The sequence below is a fragment of the Oxyura jamaicensis genome, assembly GCF_011077185.1.
Source record: "Oxyura jamaicensis isolate SHBP4307 breed ruddy duck chromosome 11 unlocalized genomic scaffold, BPBGC_Ojam_1.0 oxy11_random_OJ106690, whole genome shotgun sequence".
Taxonomy (NCBI): domain Eukaryota; kingdom Metazoa; phylum Chordata; class Aves; order Anseriformes; family Anatidae; genus Oxyura; species Oxyura jamaicensis.
Window position 1 is genome coordinate 1 of NW_023304262.1, and position 10,000 is coordinate 10,000.

The 10,000-nt window shown below is 60.8% G+C and overlaps 1 protein-coding gene across 1 annotated transcript; it reads right to left on the bottom strand.

The window, feature by feature from the left end:
- Positions 1–277: 277 nt before the first annotated feature.
- LOC118157808 (iroquois-class homeodomain protein irx-3-like) lies at positions 278–2,343 on the bottom strand. Its single transcript, XM_035312287.1, is given in 4 exon segments — positions 278–565; positions 567–800; positions 803–1,423; positions 1,734–2,343. Coding segments are annotated over 4 exon segments (1,374 nt in total). The 5' UTR covers positions 1,965–2,343.
- Between the last annotated feature and the right edge of the window lie 7,657 nt (positions 2,344–10,000).

Below are 10,000 nucleotides of genomic sequence, written 5' to 3' on the forward strand. Positions count from 1 at the left end.
TAGCGACTCGCGAACCCGACAAAGGTCCGACCGTCGAAAGGGGGGGGGCGAAAAATAAAAAACTACACTCTGAGCCGCGGGCAAACCTCGGGGCCGGCCCATGGCCGGGCTGAAGGCCCCGCGGTGCCGCCGTGGAGCCCCCCCGCAGCCCCACGGAGCCCCCCGACGGCCGGCAGGGGAGCGGGGGGCAGCGGCAGGCGCCCGCCGCCCGCTCCGCGCAGCCCCCGCGCAGTATCCGCGCATCCCCCGCGCATCCCCGCGCATCCCCGCTCAGCGGTCACCTGCTCCGGGGGGGCTCCGCGCTCTGCGCCTGGTCCGCGGCTCGCGGGAAAGCGGCGGCGCCCGGGGGGGCGGCGGGGGCAGCCCCCAGCCCCAGCAGGTGGGGAGTGTTCAGTAAGGCCAGGGGGTGCGGGGCCGGGGGCGGGTGGTGGTGGTGGTGGCTCGGGAAGGCGCGGTTGGTCCAGTTGGGGAATTTGCCCAAGGGGCAGGAGGGAACGAGTCTGTGCGGCGGGGGCGGCGGGGGGGGCAGAGGCAGCGGCTGGGGGGCGGCGGCCGGCGGGGAGCCCCCCCCCGGGGGACTTGCGGGGGTTGTCCGGGCTGGTGGCCGTCTCGGCCAGGGACCAGATTTTGGGCTTGGGCACGGTGCCGGCCAAAGCGCCGTCCGTCGGGGAGGAGGCGGCGGAGGACGAGGCGGAGGACGGGGGCGAGTGGAGGCGCGGCGGTGGCTGGAGGGGAGGCCGGAGGGGAGGCTGCAGGGGCTCCAGGCCCGCGGGCGGCGGGGGGGCGGCGGGGAGCTCGCACTTGTGGTGGGGGGGGGGGGGGGGGGGGGGTGGTGGGGGTGGCGGAGGCGGTGCGGCTCCCCGTCGGCGGCCTCGAGGTAGCGCTCCTCGGGGGCGGGCAGGTCCTCGAAGCCCTCGGAGCCCTCCGAGTCCGTCTTGGAGTCGGAGTGCAGGAGGTCGGCGTCCTGCAGCTCGTCCTCCAGCTCGTCCTTGGTGCTCTCGATGTTCTCGGTGTCGATGTTCTCCAGGTCGATCTCCTCCTCGTCCTCCCTCTTGTCCTCTTCCCCCTCGTGGTCGCTGCCGTAGGAGTTGCCCTCCTCGTCGGTCCTGCTGCGGGGGGCCCAGGTCATCTTGTTTTCCTTCTTGAGCCTCCGCCGCGCGTTGGCGAACCAGGTGGAGACCTGGGTGAGGGTCATCTTGGTGATGATGGCCAGCATGATCTTCTCGCCCTTGGTGGGGTAGGGGTTCTTGCGGTGCTCGTTGAGCCAGGCCTTGAGGGTGCTGGTGCTCTCCCGGGTGGCGTTCTTGGGCCTCGACGGGTCCCCGAACTGGTACTGCCCGTAGGGGTAGAAGGCGGGGTGGTGGGGGGGGGGGAAGGCGGCGTGCTGCACCCCCGGGCTCTCCTTCAGCTCGTACTGGGCGCCCTGCAGCGACACGGGAAGGGGCGGCCGGGCTCAGGCGGCGCCCGCGGTCCGCACCGCGCCGGATCGGCCCCGCTCCCTCCGTACCGCGGAGCCGCCGGCTTGGGGTCGGGGTTTGGGAGGGGGACACCCCGCTCGGCACCCCCTCGGCGGCCCCCCCGGGTCTCTGCGGTCCCTCCGGAGCCCCCCGCAGCCGTCAAACCCTAAGCGCGGAATTTTCGGGGGGCGCATCCCCGGCGCTCCCCTTTCCCCCCCAAGCACCTTGGGGACCCTCCCCCCCTCCCCCCCCCACGTCCCCGAGGGGGCTTCTTACCAGCTGGGGGAAGATGGGCAGCTCGGCGGCGTAGGGCAGGAAGGCTCCGTAGCCCTGGGCGGCGGCGGCGGCGGCGTAGGGCGAGCCGTACATGGAGGAGAGCACGTTGGAGAGGGGCCCGGACGGGGCCAGCTCCGCGCCGCCCCGGGAGCCGCCGCCGCCGCCGCTCCCCGGGCGCTCGGCGGGGTAAATGGGCCTGATGTACTGGTAGCCCAGCTGGGGGAAAGCCATGGCGGGGGGCAGCGGGGGCAGGGGGAGAAGGGGGGGAGGGGGGGGGGGGGGGGGGAAGAAAGGAAAAAGGAAGAGAAAGGGAAGAAAGGAGCAGCGGAGCGGGGAGCCGCGGCGCTCGCCCTCGCCGCCCGGCCGCACTTTCAGCGGCGGCCGCGGGCTCCGGCAGGCATCGGGGGGGGGCGGCCGGGGGTGCCGCGGGGTCCCTCCTGCTCCGGCCGCCGCGGTAAGCGAGCCGAGCGCTTCTTTCTTCTCGCACTTTTCCTATTGATCTGAGTGGACCCGGGTCAGGTCCTAACAGATTGCCTGAGATTATTGGGACTCCGGGCTCTGATTGACATTTCTAGTCTCTCGCAAGCCCCTCCTATTTCTTTTAAGTCTCTCTCTCTCCCTCTGCCTCTCTCTCTCTCTCTCATGCCCAGAGCTCGCTCTCGCCGGGTTTGTCACTGGCTTCTCTCTCTCTCTCTCTCTCTCTTTTTTTTTTTTTTTCTAAATCTGTTTACTGACGTCGCGATCTTTTATTTGAGTTGCTTTCAAATCTCGTTTTAGCAATCGCCAATCAGTTGTGTGTTTTACAAAGGTTTAACCCTGCCTCGCGGTATTCTAATTATATAGAGATAGATTTAGATATAATTTCTTTCGTGGACCCCCCCCCCTCCCCCGGAGCATGGGAAGCCAGGGTGTCAGCTGTGAGTGGCACACGAGAGGGACAGGAAAAAGTTGTGACATTTAAAAATAAAGGCTCTTCCCACCACCACCCACCCCTTTTCAGGTTTTCCAATTTACATCCTTCCCTTGCCCGGGCTCATTTTGTTTCCTTTATTAAGATATTCCTGCATCGCCCCCCAGCCCCCCCGGCCCTGGCGAGGGTTACCTCTCCTAGCACAGATTTAAAGACTCTCGGATTTTGAAAGAAATTTGCATGTCCGGGGCTACCTTGAAATTTTTCCTAAAGTACTGAATCTTTAAGGAGTTCTCTACGTTTTGTCTGGGCTAACAGTGGGCAGATACAGTGGAAAAGCTAAGTTAATTTTCCTCCTAATAAGGGACTTCAAAGAGTTGTAGGTCACAATTTTACATCAAAGGCAGAAAAGAAGGCAAATTAAAATCTTAACAAAGGAGAGACGGGAGCAGCCCTCTGGGCCATTAGTAAATAAGTGGTGTGAAAAAAGGGACAATGACAGGCACTGGAATTAAACTCATTAACACCTTTTTGTCTTGGTGCGAAATCTCTAATTAGGAAATTTATGATCATTTTGCTTATTCCCTCTGTTCTGAATCACTACAAGGCTTAGAAGGAAGTACCTGGTACGTGCGACATTTGCAAAGGGAGCAACGGCGCGGTGCTCTAAGGAGCTATTGGGAGGGAGCCCGGCCACGTTTTAATTACTGGATAAATCTTTTTTTTTTTTTTTCTTCCTTTTTTTTTTTTCTTTTTCTTTTTCTTTTTTATTTTATTTTATTTTATTTTTTACGATCAACACATTTTAAATTACCCTTCGCTCTCGCCCCCCGCCTCTCCCAGCCCGGCGATGCCTCGCTGCGAGGCTGCTGCGAGCGCAGCGCGTCCCGGCAGGGCGCAAATGTGTCCCGAGCCGTCCCTGCGCGGCTGGCAGGGGCTGGGGCGAGGGGGAAAAGCTCCCGCAACCTGTGGGGCTGGGCTGGTGGAGAGCGGGAGCTTATCCGCCCCGGGGGGAGCTCGCCGTTTCTTTAAAACTAAATACTAAAAAAGTTTTTTTAGGTCTTTGAGGAGTTGGGAGGGCGGTTTTAGCCGTGTTCCCCTCTGCTCCGAAGCGCTCTGCGGATTTATTGCCTTTCGAATGTGATTTAGGTACAGTATAACCACTGTGCCCACAGTATGGATTTTTATAACTACATTTCTTTAAAAATGAAATTCATGTCAGATTACGCAGTTAAAGGAATCGACCTTGATAGCTTGCTATAATAAAACTATATCAGCTTGTAATAAATGCGGATTATAGCAAAGCAAGCTCCAGAATTAAAATTCCCTGAATCAATATATGAAAATCTGTAGGAAACATCTCTAATCGTATTAAGTTCATCTTTATAGCATTTCTTATCTGCTAATCTAGTGCAAAAACAAGTCTGGGTTGGAGGAATTTATTTTCTTCTAGCCAACGTTGCTCCCGTAATGGTTTTTGATAGCATAATGCAATGGAGATAACACCGCCAAATTCGGTTACATGTTTATTTCTTTTAATTCAAAAGGAAAACGGGCAGCGAACCCGTTTCAGGGACCGCACCACATCCTGGTTTTGCTTCAACTTCCCTGCTCGCTCGGCTCGGGCGCTATGACGGGCTCGGCGGAGCCAGGCAACAGCTTTCCAAAACTCTCCTCCTGGGGGGAAAGGGGACGAGGTGGGCAATGGGGCGAGCCCCCCGCCGCGGGGTGGCGGCTCTCAGCACCCCCCCCGGCGGGCTGGGGGGTGGCACCGGCGGCCCCTTACTCCCCGGCCCCGTCCTTTCGGGGCTGCCCGGCGGTGCCACGGCGTTGAGCGGCTCGCAGGAGCGTTTGGTTTCTTCGCCCGCTGCCTGGTGTCACCCGGAGAGGTTTCTAATCCCCAGCGCGATCGATCGCAGCACGACCCTGCCGGGGAGCCGCCGGAGCGGCGGGCAGGGCGCGGGGAGGTGCGGGGCGATGTGGGGCGATGTGGGGTGATGTTAGGGTGCTGTGGGGTGCTGTGGGGTGATGTTAGGGTGTTGCGGGCTGATGTGGGGCACGGGCCCCGCCGCAGAGACGGAGCAGAGGCCAGCCGGGAGGGAGGCACGGCAGGCGAGAAATTTATGGGTGCGAATGGATGCAGGTCAGGGCGAGGATGAGGGATGGGTTATTAATGGGAAAGGAACGGGCAGGAAACGTCGCCGGAGCGAATGGGCTGGAGCAGCAACGTGCGGAGATACGGGGCTCGGCCGAGAGGTTCAAAAGGGGAGAGGAGAAGCGGAAAAAAAAAAAAAAAAAAAAAGCAGTAAACGGTGGGCGAGACAGGGAGGGGAGCGGACAGTGCTCCCGCTGCCGTACTGGGCCAGGGGTGCTCGGAGCGATGTCCGCGGCGAGGATGGTCCCGCACGGCTCGGGCACGGCCCGCGGGGGGCTCCGGGGCCAGGACCGGGCTGGGTGCGGGGGGGCAGAGGAGCGAGCGGACGGGAGAGGGAAGCCGAGCGGGAGCCGCTTTGCCGGGCTCGAAGCGAAAGGAGCCGCAGCGGAGAGGCCGGGGCCGGCTCGTCCTCCGGGGAGGCCGGGAGGAGCCGGGAGGAGCCGTGCGGGGCCCGACGGCCGCGGGGCGGGGGGCGAGCGGGGCCGCCCCCGGGGGGAGCCGCGACGGCGGAGCGCTCCTCGGCCGGACAGACACGTGTCTTCTGGCCGGGACCTGTCAAAGCCGGGAGAGCGGCTCCTGATTTATTACCCCAAACACACACACCCCCGCCCGCCTCCCCTCCCTCCCTCCCTCCCTCCCCCCGGCCTCGCCTCCCTCCCTTCCCGGCGCGCTCTGCCGGGCGCCGAGCTCAAACCAGCCCCGGAGCGGGGCTTCCCTGAGGCCGGGGCCAGCTCCGGGGCTGCGGCACCAGCCCCAGCCGCGTCCCCCCCACCCCGCCAACCCCCGGCCCGGCCCCGGGGCTCGTCTCCGGGCGCTGGGTGCCGCTGCCCCCCTTCCCCCGGCCACCGAGACGGAGGAGACCCGGGGACGGGGCTCCGGAGGCTGCGGGCTGCGAGCGGCGGGGCTGGGGCCGGAGGGGCTCCCAGGGTGCCGGGGGAAACCCCCGCGGCCGGGCACGGGTGGGAGCGGCGGGGAAGGGAGCAGCGAACAAGTGGAATTGGGAGAGGGGCTGCGGTGCAAAAAGAGTTAAGGAAAATAGAGGGAAAGACCAAAGAGCCGGGTAAAAGACTCTTCAAATTACACGTTTGAAGCTTTTCCATAATTCCAAGGCGACAGATAGATAACAAGCTGCACATTCCTTATCACATATGGAATCAATCTGAAAGGAGTCTCTTGATCAGAATCTGTTAATTGCAGTGACATATGATTTGGAAAGAAAACACAATTAATGACCCTTCATGTTAGGGCTTTGGGAAGAGGCCACTGACAGTCTGCGCTCTGCAACCAACGTCAACTTTTTTATTGGTAGTAGTAGTAGAAGTAGTAAACTGCTCAAGGGAGACATTCCTCGAGCCTCGGCGACTGTTTTGTCTCCGTTCCCTTTGCAGGTTTCTCGAGAAGGGGGAGGAGAGGAGAAAGGGACGGGAGTGTGTGCGCGCCTTCCCTTAAAGGTTTGGGGAGCTCAGATGATTTAGTACCTTGTCTGTAAATCTAATGACCTAAGGTGAGAAAAAATACTTCATCTTTTATTATTACCATTTGTGGTGAGCGTTACCAGGAAACAGCGGAGCCCGTTTGAAATGGTAAATATATGTATCCATTTAAAAGCCATTACTGCGGAGATTTTCCCCAAAGCGGACGGGAGCGCACCTCCGCCGGGCCGCGGCGCGCTCGGGGGGGCGCGGAGCCGGGCTGGGGGCCGGCAGGCCGGCAGGGAGGCCGGGGCAGGCACTGCAACTGCTCTGCCCTGTCATTAGGAGGTAATGGCTTTGTTTGAGGAGAGAGAGGGAAGATGGGGAGGGAGGGAGAGGGAGAGAGAGGTTCATTTGAAGGTTATAAAGCATACACTTTAATAGGATCGAAGTGAAATTAGTTAATAAGAAAATGCTGGCCAGAAGCTCTCCGGGCTTTTAAGTGCTCTCCAGGCCATTTAGGGAAATTGAATAAGAACAGGCTCCGTTACCTGCAGCCCCAACTATTATCTCCAGTTCTGCACAGAGGCGAGAAGGGAAAAATAGTGCCTGAGAGACCCGAAGTCCCGCACACCTCCCGCCAATTTCCTCCCAATAGCGTCCCCTTTCTGCTCCAGCCCTGTCCTCTTCCTCCCCTTTTAGGCACCTCAGCCCGCTCCGTGTGCCACAAGGGGGTAAGCCAAGGTAAAAGGGCCATTAGGGGCTGCTGAAGCCTGCGGGGGCAGCTCTGGGAAGCAGCCCCGGCCCCGCTCGGGCAAAGCCGCCCCCCCGGGAGGTATTTTTTTCCCTTCCATTTCGCCGAGTTTTTCCCACCATTGTGGTGCTTTGCTGGTTTGCGTTCGGACCGGTGCCAGTAGGTCAGTATATTGTGTTACCTAACTTCCTATCCGCTCCCTCTCTCCCTCCCTTTAAACTTTGGAGTTTTCAGAGGTGTTAATAAAACCTTTCCTTTGGTAAATCGTTCATTAGAACCCCCACCGAAACCTGGAAAGACTTCAAAAAAAAAAAAAAAAAAAAAAAAAAAAAATCACAGCGCTCGGGAATGAGAGGTTGGGAGAAGGCTTTTGTCCAAAAAAATGCATAATTGCTGTGAATCTTAGGAAACATTAATCTTTACAGGAATTCGTGATTCATATCTGTGGTTTGACCGTTTGGGTGATTTACAATCTGCTAGCGCAATTCCCTAATTTTATGCCAATATATTTCACGCACCCGCTCAGACTTTCCATAGCCCGGCGCAACGAGCGGCTGCCGTGCCCCGGCGGTGGCGGTGCGGCTGTTTCACGCCGACCCCCGGCGGGGGATGCTCGGAGCGGGGGGGGGGCGGCGGCGAAACCAACCCCGGGCTGCCGCAGGGTGCCCTCGCCCTTTGCCCTCCCCGCCGGTGCCCGCAGGGGGGGGGCGCAGCCTTCGTGCGCCGCCTGCCCCCGGCCCGGGAGGGCTCCCCCGGGCTCCCCGAGGGGCTGCCAGGGAGGTCGCTGCCCTCGTGCTGCTCCGCGGGCTGCGGGGAGACCCCGCGCGGTGCTGCCGCGTCCTCGGCACCAGCACCGGCAGCGTCCCCCCGACGGCTCCTGGGGATGGGGATGGGATGGGATGGGGACGGGACGGTGGCTCCACCGTCCCCCTCCTCGGCCCGGCGGCACCGCCCCGGAGTGAGGTGGGGGGAACCGCGGGGACCTGGGGACGAGAGAGGGGGACTCGGGCAGGGCGGCTGCGGCGGCAGCAGGGCTGTGTCCCGGTCCGGGGTCTGGTTCCCGGTCCGAGGATTTATATGGTTCCCAGTCCGGCGGTGTATTTGGTTCCCGGTCCGGTTATTTATTTGGTTCCCTGTCCAGCTATTTATTTAGTTCCCGATTCGGGGATCTATTCGGTTCCCAGTCCGGGAATCTACTCGGTTCCCGGTTCGGGGATGTATTTAATTCCCGGTCCGGGGATGTCTTTAGTTCCCGGTCCGGGTATTTCCGCGCTCTCTGGCCGCTGCTCGGAGACGCGGGGCTGCGGACAGCTTCGTGTAATTTGTAACTCGGGTTATTGGCTGGAGGGGAAAACACGAGAAGAGAAAAGAAGCAGCAGCTGCACTGACGATAACAGCGCGCGGAGTCTAATCTTGTGACACAATCATTAATTACTATTTTATTAATTACTATTTTTCCCAAACAGTCCCTGCCCGGAAGAGCTTACAGCCCACAGCTGCCGTGTAATGATGCTCTGCTTTAGGAACGATTTCCCCATTAGCTCTCAGGTAACGTTTACAAATGGCAACACCTCTGCTATCAAAGCCCATCATCTCGCAGCCGCAGATTTTCTGTCCCACCGGCCTGGGCAGTGCGATGCCGATGCCGATAAAATACATTTCGATATCAAAGTCTGTGCTCGCCTACAGATCCCGTCCAAACTTTTGGAGCGCGTTACCGCTTTATTTGCTCTTCATCCCATGGATGCCGCCTTATATCAGTAACAAACAAGCATTGATTTTATGGTAAAGTCACTTTGGGATGGGAATGAGTAACTCCAGGCAGTGCTATCACTGTATTACATGGAAATGGCCCAGGTAACAAGATGAACATTGATTCAGCATTATGTTTGATCAATAATGAAATAAGTAACTTCAGGGCCAAATTAAAATGCAAGCTGGCTTAACGCTGCCAGCTTCTGGGCTAAGTGACAAGGCTAATTCAGCAGGGAAATGGCAATATTTGCATTAGAGGCTGCATCTGTTGTTCGGCGGAAGGGGCTGGCTCTGCAATAACGCGGGAGAAAGCTGGGGCCGGGTCGGGCCGGGCCGAGCCGAGCCGAGCCGGGCCGGGCCGCCCCGTCGGGGCTGCGCTGCCTCGCCCTGCGCGGCTGCGGGCATCCCAAAACCAGGGGGAACTGGGGGGGCTCGGCCCTGCCTCCCCCACCCGAGGGGGCATTTAAGGAGGGTGTTTTTCAGGCAATTTTGAACCATTTCCTCGAATGTTGGGGGGAAAAAATAAAAATAAAAGAGGAGAAGCCCCCCTGCAAAGAGCAAGGAGCGCCCCCCGGGGCTGGGGGCACCACCGGGAGGAGGGCCTGTAGCGGTGCGGGGGGGGTGTGGGGGGGGGCTGCACCGGTGCAGCCCTGAAAGTGGAGCCGCAAATAGGGCCCAGGGCGGCGGAGGTGCGGCTGGAAATGGATGAGGTGCTGGCCGAGCCGTGGCCCGGGGGTCGGGCGGCAGCCCTAAAGGAGGGGGGAAGAAGCAGCTCCCGACGGCGGCAGGATCCGGCCCCTCCTCGGGGAGTCGGTGCGAGCCCGGAGAAGGGGTGCACAGCCCGGGGGCGGCTTTAGGGCAGGCAGAGCGGTGGGACGGGGGCAGGAGAGGGGCAGGGGGCAGCCGGGAGCCTCCGCAGAGCTCCGCCGCCGTGCACCGGGCTCGGCTGGAGCGGGGCCGGGGCGCCCCAAAATCCGCCGTGGGGAGAAAAAGGGGCCCGGGGCTGCCTCCCCTCTGCTCTCCCCTCCCCTCGGGCAGGTCAAGCGCGGTCGTCCGGAGCTATCGATCGCTCCCCGGGCTTGTAGTGATTTGTTGAAAGTAAGTAGGGGCGAGCAGGGGGCGCGGAGCCGCGGTGGAGCCTCCGCGGGCGCGGAGAGGGGCCGAGGGGGGACCCGCTCCTGTCCGGGGGTGCGGAGCAGGCTGCCGGGGTGCTGGAAGCCCCCAGGATAAACGTATGGATAGGGGAAGGGACGGGAATTGTTCCGCAGGCAACTTTAAAGG